Here is a 16,266-nt window from a genome sequence, read left to right as displayed (position 1 = left end):
ATGCATATTTGAGAGACCGGAATTGTATTGCTGGTGTTGTTGCAAAAGTAATTTTGGGCTTCAGCTGGTGTGTAAGACATTGTCACCTCTGTCATGCCAAGGGTGGGGGGAACAAATTTCTCAGAATTGTAGGGGTTGAAAGGGACCTCAAGAGATCATTGGGCCCAACCTCCCTGCCAAAGCAGGTTCCCTAGAGGAACCAAAATTTGCCCATGACTCAGTTACACTATTAGGACTACTGTGTATTAGTTCAAGCCCACTTTCATAATGGTCTGCAAGTGGGAGCTGTTCATGGCTGTTCCAGGCTGTGTTCGCTGTCAGAGAGACACTAATGAGCAGTGAAAGGACAATCATCTCTGCTAGACAACTTCTTCAGCTGCTGCAGTTAAATTTGTTAGAGCCCTCATTAGTCACATTTCTGCCTAATCTTTTAGGTGTATGTGATCCATACCCCATCTGTACGGTCCATCAACATGGAAAATCCTTGTTTTAAATATTGTCTCCCATGGTGGGGGCAAAAAGGATGGAGCAAGAAGATGAGGATCGCAGGCAACTGAGTGAGGCAGAGTAATCCTGTCAGCCAGGTTGTGCTACAGCAGCTTGTCCCGGTTTCATCAGCTGGGGCTTCTGAGGCAGTGGTTCCCAGTGGCAGTCTGCTTGACACTGCCGCGAGGGCTGGGGGCGGGTTGCACAGGCTCACTTCTGTGCTGGCCTTTGCACAGGCAGAAGAGAAGGCTGGGGTTTGGCGTGCACGGCTCATGCTGTGGTGACGTGTGGGTGCAGCCTGCAAACTGCTGCTGCACGTGCATCTGAAGCAGAGAAGGGTGGAGTTCTTCTGAAAAGCATCTGGTATTTGGTAATCTTGTGCCCAAAACCCTCTTCCCATGGCTTTCCAGTGACTGACAGCGTTCCCCTTGCTTTGTGGTCATGGGGTCCCCTGCGGGCATCCCTGACGTCTTCCTGCGCCACGGTGCAGTGCAGTCAGCTCACGGGACATGACGGAAGGGCAGCAAACACAGAGCTCAGGGGGATGTTGACATTCTTGGTGGTCACTTCCTTTGCAGAAGACGAGTCCAAATGAAGCCCAGAAGGCCTGAGGACAGCGGAAGGCTTCCACGGGGGTGCTGCCGGGGGCTGTGCCTCGCCGGGAAGAGAGGAGGTGCAGCACTGGGTGGGGGGGGGAGCGCATCTCGCTTATCCCAGCAAGCGCAGAGCTCGCCAACGTGCGACAAACCTCGGGGTTTGTCCTGGAAGCAGGGGAAGGATGCTCGGGCCGGGCAGCGCCGCGCCCCCCGACCGCCGCAGCGCCCGCTCCCGGCCCGCGGGGAGCCGCGGCCCCGCCCCGCCCCGCCCCGCCCCGCGGCGTCACCGCGTGGCCGTGCCCTGGCAACGGCGCGGACGCGGCGGCAGCGCGAGGCCCCCGCCCGGCCGCGCCGCGCGGACCCCGAGCGCTGCCCCTGGGCGCCGCCGCCCGGCGCCACCATGAGCGACCCGCGGCCGGGGTGAGTGGGGCGGCGGGCGCGGGGCCGGGGGCTCGGCGGGGAGCCCGGCGGCGGCGCGGCGAGGCCCGAGTCCCGTCCCCTCCGCGCCCCGCGGTGCTCCGGCTCCCCTCGGTTTTTCCGCGGGCGCTGGGGCGGCCCGGCCGGGCTGCTTTGCCGGGGGAGACGAGGAACCGGGCGAGGATCTGTTGCAGGAGTCACCGTGCAAATGTACTCGTTCCCCTGCTGCCTCGGGCAGCAGGACAGCTTACCTGAAGGGTCCGCATTGGTAGGCGACGCTTTCTTAACGATTACGTGCATTTGCAGCTTTGTAAGAGCAATGACTGCAAACAACCTGAAAGACCTAAAGGTATTTTCTTGCGCTGCAGTGTAGACAAAGCAGTGGTTCGGATGCTTGTGAGGAGTCTGGCTGCTGTGATGCATGCCTCGGAGCGACCTCGGGCAGCCTGCGTGGAGGCGAGCTCTGTAATCCCGGGGCCTGAGCGGCCCCTGGCTCTGCGCCTTCCTCCTCGTCTGACCAGCTCAGGGGGTTTCCGAATTTCCAGAGCTCCCCAAGCTGATGTGAGCTCCTCGATATTTGTGATTGAGGACCTCTGCAGCTTTCTGTATCCACGGCTGGATTTGAGACATTCCGTTTCAGTAGACAATGTTCTGAATAAAGAAATCATAATGTAACTTGGGCAAGGCCACGCAACAGTTTATTGCACAACAGGAGTCTTTTAGTGGCCTTTTCCATGTCTGGTTGTGTTCAGGATTGGAATTTGTAGCGTGATTTGAATATTTAAAATCCGTTGGAAAAGCTGTTATGTGTGAAAAGCCCTTTTATAAAGAACAGTATAGAAAATATATGATTAATTAATTATTAACAAAATACTTAGAGTCTTTTTCTTGGAATACTGTTTCACTCTAGTTGCTGCATATGGCACTTTTGCAGTCTGGAAGGCATCTGTTGTTAACACGGCTGTTGGGAAACAACAGTATTGAGGCTGATTGTGTTGTGTCCACAGCTATGTCAAGGAATACCTGCGGTCTGCATCTGACACCGAAAGCAGTGAAAGTTGCCCAGCCGTGACTTCCAGAGAGCATGCTGAAGTGGATGAAGCAAACCACTTCATCCAACACATGGGTTTTCCCTGTGCTCCTCACAGGCTGGGTGTAGAGCAGTTTCTTTACAGAAAGCGTAAAGCTATGCCAGACTAGTACAACTGCCAAATGAATCATAGGATCAAAAAATAATGCACAGTGGAGAAGACCACATGAGGTTTGTAGTCCAGTCCCCGGTGCGCAGTGAGACCAAGCCAGGTCACTTTATCCAAACTGATCCTGGAAACCGCAAGGATGGAAACTGTGGGCGACCTCTCCACCCTGTGACTATCCTCATGAGGAAAAGCTTCTCCATCAGACCCTGCCTGCACCTCTCCTGTTTCTACCAGCATCTATTGTCTCTTGTCCTCCCACGACGCATGGCAGTGGGGGCCTGCCTGGCTCCCCAGAACTGCCACTGCTCCAGGCTGCGCTTGCTCCCTCAGTCTCGCCTCCCATGGCAAGGGCTCCAGCTCCCAATGTCCCAGTGGCCTCCAAATGTCCAAAACCAGACACAGCAGTGCATGTGGGGTCTAGTGAGTGCCAAGTAATGGTGACAAACTGTTTCCTCATTCTGCTGGCCATGCCCCTCTGTACAGCCAGGGTACCGCTGGCTTCCCTCGCTGCTGGGGCCTGCAGCTGGCACCTCCTCGGCTTGTGCCCTCCGGACCCAGCAGGGCCTTTCCAGCAGAGCAGCTCACAGCCAGGCTGTGCGGAAGGGCATGGCCACCAGGACTTTACAGTTGTGTGCCTTCAGCTTTGTAAGGATCCTGCACCAGGCTCAGGCAGAGCGCTGAGCAAGTCACTGCTTCTAGTGCAGCATGGCTGCTTTTGGATACCCGCAGAACAACTTCACTTTCATTTGCTTGTTAGACCTACAGATGCCTTTGAGCTTGGTGACCATCCCTCTTGTGGCAAAGCATTCATAAAATAAATGATAACATTCTCACCGAGTATCTGGGCAAAGAATCCTCAGTGCTTTGGCCATTAAGTAGGTCTATCAGAAGAAGGGTAGGGAAAGTTGTGTAAAGCTTTTGAAACAAAAACCCAGGCAGGTGTGACCTGTGTATCTCAGTGGGAGACCAAACGACTGGGGCTAAAGTGGTCCTGCAAATATTTGAGCAGAGATACAGAGTGATTTGGAGCAACCACAACCTCCCCCTTACTTTGTTGAGTTACCACCTGAGTAAAACTACACATGTGCTTAAGGGTTTTGTGGGCTCAAAATAAAGCAATTAATTATTGTTAGAATCTGAAGTCCCATTAAACTTTCAAGTCAGCTGCTGATTTCAGTGAGTAGTTGTTTTTTTTTTTCATCTTTTTTTTTTTTTCAGTAGTTGAGTTCTAGCATGGTTTCTCATAAAAGGAGCAGTAGTAGTGAACATTAGTAGAACATTAATAAATGTAGAAACTCAGGCTGTGCCTAGGGGTAAAGTCCAAAGGCTTTGCAGTTGTTGGTCAGTCAGTGACCCATTTGCTCAGGTGCACGGTTTCCCTTCTTTGCAGAAGGGCTGTGATCTAAGGCCTAGTTACAAGTGTTACAGCCTGTGTCCGAACACAGCAAGAACCTCCTTTTGTGGAGGCTGAGGGGAAGAGGAGAGGCCCAAAGAGAGAGGAATGCAAACACATCGTAGTCAGTTTCGCTTAGCTTGAACTTGGAGTCACCAAACAAAATCAGCATTTATGTAACAAAGAGTGTAACAAAGGCGGCAGTCTGTTTCCTGAATGTCTGTGATGAAATCGTACCATCTATTTTTTGCATGTGTGACAATTAGGCCATTCCCAGCTAGGATTCACAAAGTCCTGGCTTCCAGGATTTAATACTGAATTCTAGTTCTGCAGAAGAAAAACACTTTGGCAAATCTGATCTTAATGATGTTTAAAGACCCTGATAGCCTTTTTTGGGGAAGAAGGCTGTAGTTCATAGTTGCTGAATAATTTCCGTATGGAGGGAATGGCAGATGGTGGTTGGGTATCTGGAAGGCCTTGTGAGAGCCATCTTGTCTCCCAAGCAGATTGTTCTGTTGCAGGTGCCCCTGCCTTGTGCAATATTGAACTTGCTGTTTGTGGTTAACAGCTTGTGCATTGGTGTTATGGTTAGATTTGTTCTGCCTGAAAGCCAAACAAGCTTTTCTTGTTTATGTATCCAGCAGAAACAATGCAAGACTCAGTGGTTTATGAAAGGTTAGGAATGCCTCTCTCAGGTCAGGGCTGGGACTGTTGTTTGACTGGAGCAATAAGCTGCAGTTGTAACATATGACACGGGAGCTGTAACTCCCGGTGCCTCTACTAATCAATAACTAAAGTTTGATGCCCTCCTAGATTATTTATTTGGTGAGCAGTCACTGACTTCATTGCACAGTAAAGTATTAACTTTGAACATTTGCTTCATAAAACTAACGTAAGAGGCCTGCTGTGACTTTTTGTCGTGACGTCCCTTCAAAACACTGAGAGTGGTCATCAAAATCATTGTGATACACAGCACTAGCTCTGAATACAGTGCAAGGTGCACTGTGAGCTGATAAAAAAATGGATACTGTTAATAAAACAACAGTGGCAATGATAATGCAATGAAACTCATGTAGAATGTAGAGTTCCAAATGGGCAGTTCCTTGATTTACTGAAGTCCTAGTCATCAGCTGTAGTGCGTTTTATGTTTTGTGTGGTCTGTCACACACGGCTGGACTCCCTGTGTTGCAAAGGGAGTTCTCTGTGCATTTTGTTCTGATGCGTATTGTACTTTAGCCCAAAATACATTTTTAAAACAGCAAACTAAACTGTGGCTCTTCCAGTTTCTGTGGTACCATTCCGCCAGTTGATCTGGGTATTTGCAGTTGCCTTTATTAATTTATTAATTCTGTTATTGGGGAAAAAGGATGAGTTGGCTCCAGTGACAGCAATTAATTTTCCTGAATGAGCTGTGAAGGTGTCACCCTGGAAATGTAAGCGATACTGAAGCATGAGAGGCAAGCAGCGGAAATGCCGCTTGTGTCAGAGGCTGAAGGTGAAGCTGCTGCAGTGCAGAGCCCTGGGAGGGGACGAGTCTGCTGCCCCGCGCTGGTGGCTGGCACGCAGGGTGCTCTGCTTCCCTCTGGCCTGGGCTTCCTGAGGTCATTAGGTACCCACGCAGAGCATGTGCCCCACACGTCATGACTTCTGGTAGAGTGTGCGCCCTGGGCGAGGACGTGACCTGACTTAGTTTCCCACCTTTTTGGGGGTCCGGAAAGTCTTTGTGCTCAGATGACTTTGGGGATGGGAGTCGTAGCTGGCCTCACCTGATGGGAGAGCTCCTTGGCAGCTCTTCCCCGCCTTGGCAGGTCCATGTTAACTGAGCTTTAGAGGTTTGCTCTTTTTCAGTAGAACTGGCTGGTTAATAAAAGCTGCATGTAAATTGGAACAATTTTCGTTTTTACTAGTTCTCCAGGTAACCAATGACAGGTGTGCGGGAATGCCACAAAGCCGGGCTGGGGATGGTCAGGCTGGGCATTAGGAAAAATTGTTTTATTGTGAGGGTGGTCAAACACTGGGACAAGGCTTCCTCGAGCGGCAGTAGATGCCCCTTGCTAGTCAGTGTTCAAGAGGCATTTGGGCAATGCCCTGAATAATGTGCTTTAACATTTGGTTAGCTGTCAAGGGGTCAGCAGTCGGACTTGATGATCATGGAAGGTCCCTTCCAACTGTTCTGTTCTGTTCTGGTCTGGTCTTTTCTACATGGTCCCATGCTGTAAAATTCTAGTAAGGTGAGAAGCAAAATGTTTTTTGACTATTGGCTTTTTGCTTTAGAAATTAAGACTGTAATTAATCTCTATTGTAATGTAAAGTGTATTCTGGCTTCTGATAGTAAGCAAGATAAAGGACATTTATGGAAAAAGTGGACTTAATTGAAAAGTTCTCGTTAAGATACGATGCTACTGTTTTTCAGTGACTGTAGTAAAAGTTCTATGTCTGAAATGACACTGTTGAAGAATTTAAGATTTCTTAACTTGAATCAGTCTTGATTGGACATGAATTTGGGGAACTCAGCTCAAATTTAGATGCAAGTGAGGGAGGATTTTGAACAAATTGATCCAAAAAATCAGGAACAAACTGATTATATCCAAGAATTCTGAAGAGCCTTAAATATGAAATTACTGAATGAATTATGATATGTAGTCATTGGCAGTGATACCAAAGAAACAAGTGAGATACTAATTTTGAGAAGAGCTTCAAAACTAGTTCCAGAAACTACAGGTTAGTCAGTCTAGGTTCTGTGCCAGAAAAAATGCCTGCAATTGTAATAACAAAGCAGATTTTTTAAATAAGAGAATAAACAAGATGGACAGAGAAAAATGACTCCCAGCAATATCCAGAAAAATGACTTTTTGGGCTTACTAAGGTATAGCAGTAACAAGCATTTTGCATAATTCTGTTTAAGACTGATGCTTTTTCTTTGCTAAGTGTTTTTCCAACAAGCATTTTTGTCAGTTCTGCACTTTCATCTGTTATAGAGGATTTAGAGGTGACATTTGTGTATAACTTCAATATTTAAATCTGAAGGAGATAACTTCTTTGACAGGAACTTCTATTATTTTTTGTTGTTAGTATGTGCAGGATCAGAGAAATAAATGAAACCAATGATCTGCTTTGCTGAGGAGCTTGTTTCTGACTGATATCAAGTTAGATAACTTTAGTGTTATATCTCAGATAACTTGCTCAGAAGTTAAAAGCTGCTGCATTATTCTGTGAAGTTAATAATGAGCCCAGACCTGTGTTGTAGCAGCTCTGCTACTGCATCTTTCTGAATCACCTTCCTGTCTGTTTTACCTCTGTAATTTGTAGGCAGCATTCTGAATTTTCATGGTTTGTGAGTCTGCAGAGACTGAAAGGAAATAGCTCTTGGGATGTGTCCCTTTCACCACACTGCACACATCTGTGCTGTGGTCATCTGTTGGCACAAGGGAACACAAGCTGTGGCTGAAGTTTAGGCTTGAAGATACGCTGAAGATACGTTGTGCAAATGAAGGGCACAAATCTCATCCAGAGGATAATGTCTTACCCTGGCAGCCCATAGACTGGAAGGTATGCCTGCCTTCTGTTCTCTGGAGCATTGCACAAGTCTGATCCTTTGATGCCAATGGGATAGTCCAGAAGGATTTTGACCAAGCCAAGGCATAGTACTAATATGACCCAATCCCACCTATGCCTGCCTAAAATCTTCTGGAGGAAGGTGAACTGGGCATGTGAAGTAAGCAGGAAAACTGGCAGAAGATCTCCTTCCAAGTGAGCATGAGCTTGCAGGGCCAGCCCCTGCTTTCTGCATTTGGTTTGAAGTTGAATGCGGGTCGGTGCCTGGGGTGCTGTGCATGGCTCCTCCCTCTGGCACCCTGTTTTCTCGGCCAGGAGGCATTCATTCATCTGGGCAGGGAGTTCAGGCTTCTGTTGGCGGTGTGGCTCTGCCAAAGCCCGCTGGATTCAGTTGCATTCTAACGGTTCCCATGGCTTTTGGTTCAGGCCCAAAACATTTTCTTATTTCTCCCAATACTCTGTTGAACTTTGAATTTAATTCACTTGTTCATAATTTAAATGAGAAAATAAGTATAAAAAGATGTCTGTGAAACTATATTTGCTACATCTCTGTGGTCAGAGGGAACTGCATTTTAACTAATTCCATGGTCCGTGAAATATTAGATGGAAGGAATCAAATGGAATGGAAAGGACTGGAATTGAGTTTCTCCTCTGCCTCCATATGCAATTGCTAGGTGATAAGTAAACACTTAGGTGCAACTGATGTAATCTTGCAGTTTCAAATGCAAACACAAACAATGGATGAAGAAAGTAATGCAGAACAGTTGCTATAGTACCAGTGTTTAATCAATATGCATAACAGGGTAAACTAAATTGTTTGTTTAAAGTTCAATTTATTGTTGGTAGGCTACCTGTGAAATTACTGTGAAACCCCAGATAAAATTCCAGTAAATTCATCACCTCTCTCTCTCTCTCTTTTTTCTTTTTTTTTTTTTTAAAGTCTTCTTTCTTTCCTTGAATATACTTTTGTGCATGGTAATTCAGCCTAGCAATAGACATTTATCTTGAATGATCCCATTGAAAGATATGTAATACAGGTATTTAAATTTAAAGCCAAAGGGAAGAAGAGCTCTCTTATTGTGTTAATTAAAACATATTCTGCCTACACAGATGAAAGGTCACTATGAATATATTATGCAATATGTATCTGATTGTATACATTTTACAGATGTGAATGAATATAGAACATTAAAAAATTAAGCCTAATTAAGGCTACTGTCACACTGCTATTTGTCCTGCTTCCCAGGGGTTGAAATAAGGTAAAATTATGCTAAGAACTATATAAAAATAGATTATGGATGCTTCAGTTTTGTGTTCAACCCTCCTGTTTTAGGTTCAATTTTTGGAAGAACTGACCTTTGGTAACTGCAATGACTGAGCTCTGTTCGCTTTCCAGAGATGCGTGGCGTACCTTGGGTACAGCAAGGGAGGGCTTTGGTCTACATTGTCTGGTTATCCATGTTTTTTGGTTTTACAGTTTTTCACCAATAAATATAAGAGAGTTGCAGTTTGTTCACTTCAAATTGTTACATGCATGCATTAAAGAGAATCTTCAGCATATGGAACTGAGAGCTGGAAAAAACTGAAGAGGTTCTTGCATTTAATTTTGGTCCCTTTTATATTGCTCTGGATACAGAAGAAGCCATGTACCTTAAATCTGAGATCATTAAATAGGAAAAGATTAGCAGAAGTCTAGCACAACCAGTCCGTCCACTAAAACAGCACAGCCCCAGAAGTCTGTTAGACTGAGTGACATTTGAGAGCGATTGCAGCACAAGATGACCAGTCTCTTTAATATCTGGAGAGCACTTTATGGTAAAATACATGTAGATCTGTGTCTTTAGCTTTGACCTGCATAAGTTAATACTGAAGTGGATGGTGTTTTTTTCAGTGTCTTATTTCTAAACTAGGTGAGGCTGGATTCTTGAAAGAGAGGCACTGTCCTTCACCTCTCAGCCATCTTCTGAAATCCCAGTTTTGATGAGTACTCTTTTTCATCCTTTCAGCAGCCTCTGCAAAAAGGTGGTAAATAGATAGCAGCTTGGTGGGTGTATCGGGACTGTCAGTCATGCAGACAGAATGGTGTAAGAGATGACTGCGCTTGCTGGCCTTCTATACAAACTCTTTGGTTTCCTGCAGAGTAGTTTTTGGTTTGTTTGTTTGTTTGTTTTTTAAATTTAACTTGAGCAAATCAGTCCCATAGAGTAGACCCAATGATTTTTGGTAAAATGAAGTAGCTGTTTTTAGAGGGGAAAAGTATTCTCATCAATGCTAGCTGCATTTTCAGACAAACTGCTACGATAGGGTAACATCCAGAAAAAAAGTGTACTAGAGTAACATATGCTTTGTAGCCCATAAATATCACAAAAGTCATGACTCTTGCCCTGAACAGTCTTTGTGCAATTGAATTTACAAATATATTTGTGGGACAAGCATTCTTGGATGTTTGTTTAAATAGTCTAGGGTAACTGCTGTGTTTGAAAGAATGGTCCCTGAAGTAGGCAGGACAGTTCCTAATCTTGCTGTCATGGGTGGGTTTTCTTGTGTGGCTTGTGAGTTCTGTTGGTGTAAGAGTGAAATGGAGGAAATTGACTTTTCTATTCATTAACAAATTAGTTGTTGGTCAGGCAACATTTTATCAGACATGTAGCTGAATCCCAACTGAGAAAATCTTTCAAAGGAGGGTGAAGATTTAAGCTTATGTTTTTATAGCCAGAATTGAAACTAGTTAGATTTCTGTGTAGGTGTTCCAACTGATGAATTTGATACGCTATCCCTGTGATGGTGGGAACAATAAAGAAAAGGAAAGTGCCATAAAAACAGGTAGAAACATGGCTTTGGCTGAAAACGCAAATAAGTAGTCGTAATCAGAGTGAAGATTTACACCTAATATAATAATGTGTATACCGACTTTCAGAGTAATGAAAATATTACAGAAAGTGTCATGTCTTAAGTATGTGTTAGCAGTTTCTGCTAACATAAGTAGACTGAAAATTGCATTTTTGTAATTCATACCAGATATTAATGGCTGAGAACTGGCATTGAGGACTGATATGCTCAAGCATATTACATCAGACTTCATCTGCACAAAGGAATTGGACTAGAAGGCTTCTGGAGGTGCCTCCCAACCCAATTCCAATAACTTGAAATAACCAAGTTATTATTGCAGTTGCAAAAACTGGCAGAAACTCTGGCTGCCCTTTCTGGCACCATTTAGCAGGCAATGGAAGGAAGGGGGCACAGAGCACGTGCTGGGGCAGTGGAAGGAGTGCAATGGTGCAGGACTTCAGGGAACTCTCTCTCCTGGTGGCTAGCAATAGCTTGTGAAGCTCCAGCAGGGCCTGCTGCAGAAGCATAGGCTGGGATCTCTGTCTGCTGGACTCAGCCAGGAATCCAGCTTCAAATTCTGTATGGCATGGGACTGACCTGCCACAGGTCAGAGGTTATTATTTGGGGCAGCTCTTGTGGGAGTTCTTGGAAGAGGCCTTCAGGTGTGGGCTCTGCTGGAACCTGTGCCTTGGTACTGGTACACTGTTCAGCTCTGAGCGGCTGTACGCTGCATAGAACTCACTTGTTTCTGATATGACTCTTTATGGGGCAACAAGATATTACTTTTACGTAATCTAATGGGTGTTTATATGAAAAAATTCTGGACGTGAATTGTCGAGACAGCATTTTGTACAGCAAACTATTGGGTAATTTTTTTAACTTCAGCAAAAATCTGTAACATGTAGGCTGTCAGGAGGCTTTTATGACATCTGTATTGATTTCATTTCAGGTTTCTTGCAACCTACAATAGCCTTACAGACAAACACCTGGCTGGGTATTTCAGCAATACCAGGATAAGACGACATCTTCAGAGATCAGGACTGGTGAGATTGAAAAGTTTCCTTTTTTGAGGAAAAAAAAAAAGAATTTGTGCTTATTTTAATATTGAAAAGTCAAAACACTGATGGTTCTGTTGTTTATTTGTTAGAGGTACATGTTGTTGTTGGTAAGAATTTGACCAGCTAGCCAAATACATGAAATGATGCTGTGCCAGGTCAAAAACATATGATCACACTGTGACTGAGGGCGGGTTTGTTCAGTCCAGATATTTCCCACTGTGTTATTTCCCAGTGTTGGTTGGCAAGATATCACAGGGCTGTGGATGGGGCTGTAGTGCATAAGTCTGATATCAGAACAGCAGAAAGACAGGTAATACCAAGCTCAGTGCTTAGCTCCCTGTGCTGAGTGGTTTTAAAGACAGTAGTACAGATGAAGAAATACCACTGCTGGTATTGAGCACATTTTGGGATGGCCAAGAGCCACCTGGGCTATGGAGATGCTGGCACATAGGTGGGTGATGGGTGGTGGTTCCACAGGGGCATGGCTGCTGCATGGCCTGCTGTGCTCCTTGCTGCCAGCTTAATGCTGGAAGGAAAAGTTTCAGCCTCTTGTTCCCTGTTGTCAGACCACAGCCAGCTGATGCCTCTGGTACCCTGACAGCATAGCAGCTGTAAGAAGTGGTGATTAAAAGTGCCAGCAGGGAAACTGCAGAGACTTTGGCAAGTTGTGTGTTTGGTGCTGCCTTGGGCTGTGGGTTCCCCTTCAGTTTCCACCACCCAGTCCCTGACAGGATTGATGGGGATCCGTAGTTAGATGGTGGGAAAACCTCATGCCAAGGAGCACAGACTTGTGGAAGTGTAAAAAGTGTTCTGCTTGCACCTATAGCCTCCCCAGATGTTACTATTTCCTTGCCCTTGGTAGCATAGTAGCGTAATGATATTGACAGGCTGAAAGATGTAAGTGGTGTTGCCTGTAGTTAATGTGGACGAACAAGGCACTCATTTTCTGTTTCTCTTCATGTGATGAATGAGATGATTCTTTCCAATTCACGACTCCTCTGTATTAAACAAAGAGATTATTGGACACAGGCGCTTACTTACAGTGGTAGGAAGAGATCACAGGAATAGATGACTTGGCGCAGTGTATGTGTAGGATCAAACATTTCAGCTTGGAAAAAACATCAAGTTTTCTTGTGAAAGAGAGAGGACTGGCACTTAAGTCACTCCTAGGTGTGACTCTGTTTAGCAGAGGCAGATGCAACCCTTACAGTGTAGGAAGGCAAGTATTTAATTCCCCTCCACTGAGTTAGGCGACAGTACACGAAGAGTAAGATTGAGCCTCAGCTTTTACGAAATGTGGCTGCTTCTCTCTTGCTCTCTTCATTCGGCTGACAGGGTCCATGGGGTGAGAGAAACTACAGTTCTGTGCTGGGGAGGTGAGTCCCAGCACCACAGCAGAAGCAGAGATGACGGCTAGTGATGAGAAAGTAATCCTCTTGCAAAATTATGCTCTGTGTAGAAATATATTTTATTCTGTCTTCTCTTCTTTTTAGTTACATATTATTTGTTTATGGCAGATCTCAAGGAGTGGAAGAATAATACCTGAGAAAGAATACCGGCTAAATGCTATGAGGAGGGATCACCAGAAATATGTACAGGAGTGCCTGGCTCGGGCCATATTTCTTAAGGTCCTTGACATGGAGGTATGCATTTACTAGGAATGGATAAGCCTTTTCAGATGCTTCCCCGCTGACAGCTAGTGGCTGTTATCTAGAACAATTTTTATGCTTGATGTAGCCTGTGTGAAGTCTCCACTGGCCTCTAGTCGTTACCACAGAATCATAGAATGGTTTGGGTTGGAAGGCACCTTAAAGATCATCTAATTCTAACCCCCCTGCTATGGACAGGGATACCATACACTGCCATACACTGCCCAGCCTTGGGAGCACTTGTCATAGTGGCTCACTTGCTGCACTTTGGTAGTCACCTTATAAATGGGGCAAGAGGTTAAAGAAAGCATGTAGGGAAAGTTTTTTAGGAAACAATAGCACAAGTTGCATGCATGGGAGAGATTAGAACCTGCTGAGAGCTGATAGCTTTGGAGTTCATTCCGTCAGATGATAAATCTGTGACACATTCTAGGGGATGACAGCTTTATTAGTTAGTATACCTGAATCCACCTATTTCTTTTCGTACATGAGGGTAAAATTACTTAAAATAAATAGATTATAAGATGATATTCACAGGGCTAGTTTGTTTGAAAACTTTTCCAGTCAAGCTAATAAAAAAATTATTGCATATCTTATCTGAGTACTAAATTTGTGCACATTCCTGCTGTGTATCAAGGATGGAGTTAATCACTGCAGCTTTAAAAATGCTCAGTTGGACCCTTGCCAATGTTAAGATACACAGGTATAATGCAAGTGGATTGAGTCAATAGCAGTTTTATAATAGGATTCAATGAAGCTAATGACCAGGGAACAGGCAAGTGATAAACAGAACGGAAACAAGTGTTCTTGTATTCATTGATATCTCGTTATGTCTCTTAATGAGATTCGTCTTTCTCTTACATTAATAGCGTCATCATCAGCTGGAAATAAAAAGGAAACTTGAAAATTCTATGAGGAAGGAGAGGGTTCTGCAGAAGAACAAGGTAAGGCTTGAGTGCTACTGAGTGCTGGTGGGACATGGCAATTTGGCTTTGTTAAATAACAGCCAGAATGAGTTAGACCAGAGATTTAGTGAGCCAAGTGTCCTGTCTCTGATGTTTATGGGACAAGTACAAGAAACAGGCAAGCAGAAGATGATCCTGCCCCAGGTTACATCTCCTTCTTCTATCCAGAAATTTAGGAACTTCTGTGCATATTTCTGAGTCCTTTTGAATCTACTTCTGCAGTGTTCTCAGTTGTGGTATTTAATTAAGAGTTGTATGAAAAAACAACTTGTGTGTCCTTGCGTTTCTGCACAATAATTCATTTATCAGCTTTCTGATAATTCTGTTTGATGCTCCATTGTTCTCAGTATGTAAAAGTTAATAACTGTTTCCCTTTTCCAAGGCATTGATGGTTTTACATACCTTTCTCATATTCCTTCTCAGTCTTCCAAGCTGAAGAGCCTCAGTCATTGAATCTTTCATACGTGAGCCATTCCAGGCTTCTCATTACTGTTACCATTTTTTTAACCTTTTCTAGTTCTACTGTTTCTGGTTTGAAATGGTAAACCAGACCTGGATGAATAATTTAATGTAAGTGTTGCAGTTCTTCTAGTAATTCTAGCCACTATCTGCATTTGATTGTTGCTGAGCACTGAGATCATGTTATCAGTTGTTTGCCTATCCATGTGATATTTACTAGAAACAGCGCGTAAGTAATGAAGAGAGGTTTCAGAAGTCCTTACTTTGGTGTGATGTGAGTAAAGCTTGTTTCTGTGGTTTCAGAGCCATGAAATCCCACAGAAGTCAATGGTTGTTGTCCCCATGAAGTCATCTGAATGTTTAGGGGAAAATTTTTTCTCATTTTGGCTAAAATATCCTCAACATGTTATTTCTTTACTAGGAGCCTGCATACATTAAGAAGAATGTATTAAGAAGCTAGCTGCTTCTTTGAGCAGTTGAAAAACAATGTCAAGTCTTTTAGAATTTAAATAATACATTTATGAGCAATTCATCAAGAAAAGAAAAGATGTACTTGAAAAACACTAACTCTGGTAATTGCAAAGACCTCATTTACTGACAGAACTTCTGCAACTAGAAGATGGAAGCAGCATAGTTGTTGTAGGGAAGGAGTGTGACTAAGGCATTCTGTTAAGGGACTCTGCACTTGGATAATATTGGTACATAAACCAAAACTGCTTCTTTCAGTGAGAGATGTAAGGGAGATGCCTGTGGATATGTGATCCGTTTCTCTGCTGTGATGCCACATTGATACTCAAGAACCTGGCAGGAATTTGCAGTGTAATTTATTCTTTTCTCACACATTCAGTGATCATCTGAGTAACTAATCTAAAAGGAAAGAAGAAAGACAGATAACTGAGAAAATGAGGATGAGAGACATAGCTCTCTATTTCCAGAAGTATAGTCAGTCCACTGTGGAGCTTTTGAGAAAAAAAAGGTAGGAACAGGCAGCAGTCAGGGCAAGGAAGTGGCAGAGGCAAGCAAATTTAAGAGAGACCTTCAACCAAACTAAAAATTGGGAGATGCACAGAAAAAAAGGCAGATGAACAGAATCTGGGAGGATCAGCAGCTGGTGAGGGCTGCAGAGAAATAGATCAGAGAAGGGAACAAGTATTTTCCCTCGTCCCTCTCTTGTTCTGTCCTTCTTCCCATGATTTCCTTCCTTCCTTAGCAGGCCATCCATTGGGTCTAGTCAAGCTAATTGTCTTAACTGTCCAATGAAAGACATGCAGAAGGCAAGCTCAAACATGCTGTTTGATACTTAATTTTTAATACCTCGGATACATTCATTTTCATTCTTTTAGGTGGAACGGTCCAGAAGATCAGTGGAAGGTGCTAGCCCTGTGCACTCCCTACATCCACCAGTTGGTCCCAGAAGTCATTATGGACTGCATCCTTTAGTGGCTGGAGAACCAGCTAGTCATTCACAAATGGTGAGTTTCATCAAGTGCTTCATATGCTATATTAGCACACATAACAAAAAGCGTGCACATGTACCTATGACATCTGTGCTTAGCCTAGACCACTGATGGTCTGCAGACTGATTGTTGCAGAGTCTCATTCTGCATCACTTGTATTTGGTTTCCTGTTTGCAGGATTCTGTCACTAAAAGAGAAATCTA

General features: G+C 44.3%; 1 protein-coding gene across 1 annotated transcript in view; it reads left to right on the top strand.

Moving 5' to 3' along the window:
* Nucleotides 1-541: 541 nt before the first annotated feature.
* Nucleotides 542-16,266, top strand: part of ERICH3 (glutamate rich 3) — a gene marked incomplete at its 3' end in the record, with an annotated part of 34,190 nt that continues 18,465 nt past the window's right edge. Inside the window, exons 1-5 of the mRNA XM_082766555.1 lie at nucleotides 542-1,502; nucleotides 11,425-11,518; nucleotides 13,051-13,176; nucleotides 14,052-14,126; nucleotides 15,950-16,078. Coding sequence (XP_082622681.1) covers nucleotides 1,078-1,502; nucleotides 11,425-11,518; nucleotides 13,051-13,176; nucleotides 14,052-14,126; nucleotides 15,950-16,078 — 849 coding nt within the window. The remainder of the gene's footprint in view (nucleotides 1,503-11,424; nucleotides 11,519-13,050; nucleotides 13,177-14,051; nucleotides 14,127-15,949; nucleotides 16,079-16,266) is intronic.

The sequence above is a fragment of the Aythya marila genome, assembly GCF_965140915.1.
Source record: "Aythya marila genome assembly, chromosome: 8".
In the NCBI taxonomy this organism is placed as follows: Eukaryota; Metazoa; Chordata; class Aves; order Anseriformes; family Anatidae; genus Aythya; species Aythya marila.
This window is presented reverse-complemented; position numbering and strand designations above follow the sequence as displayed.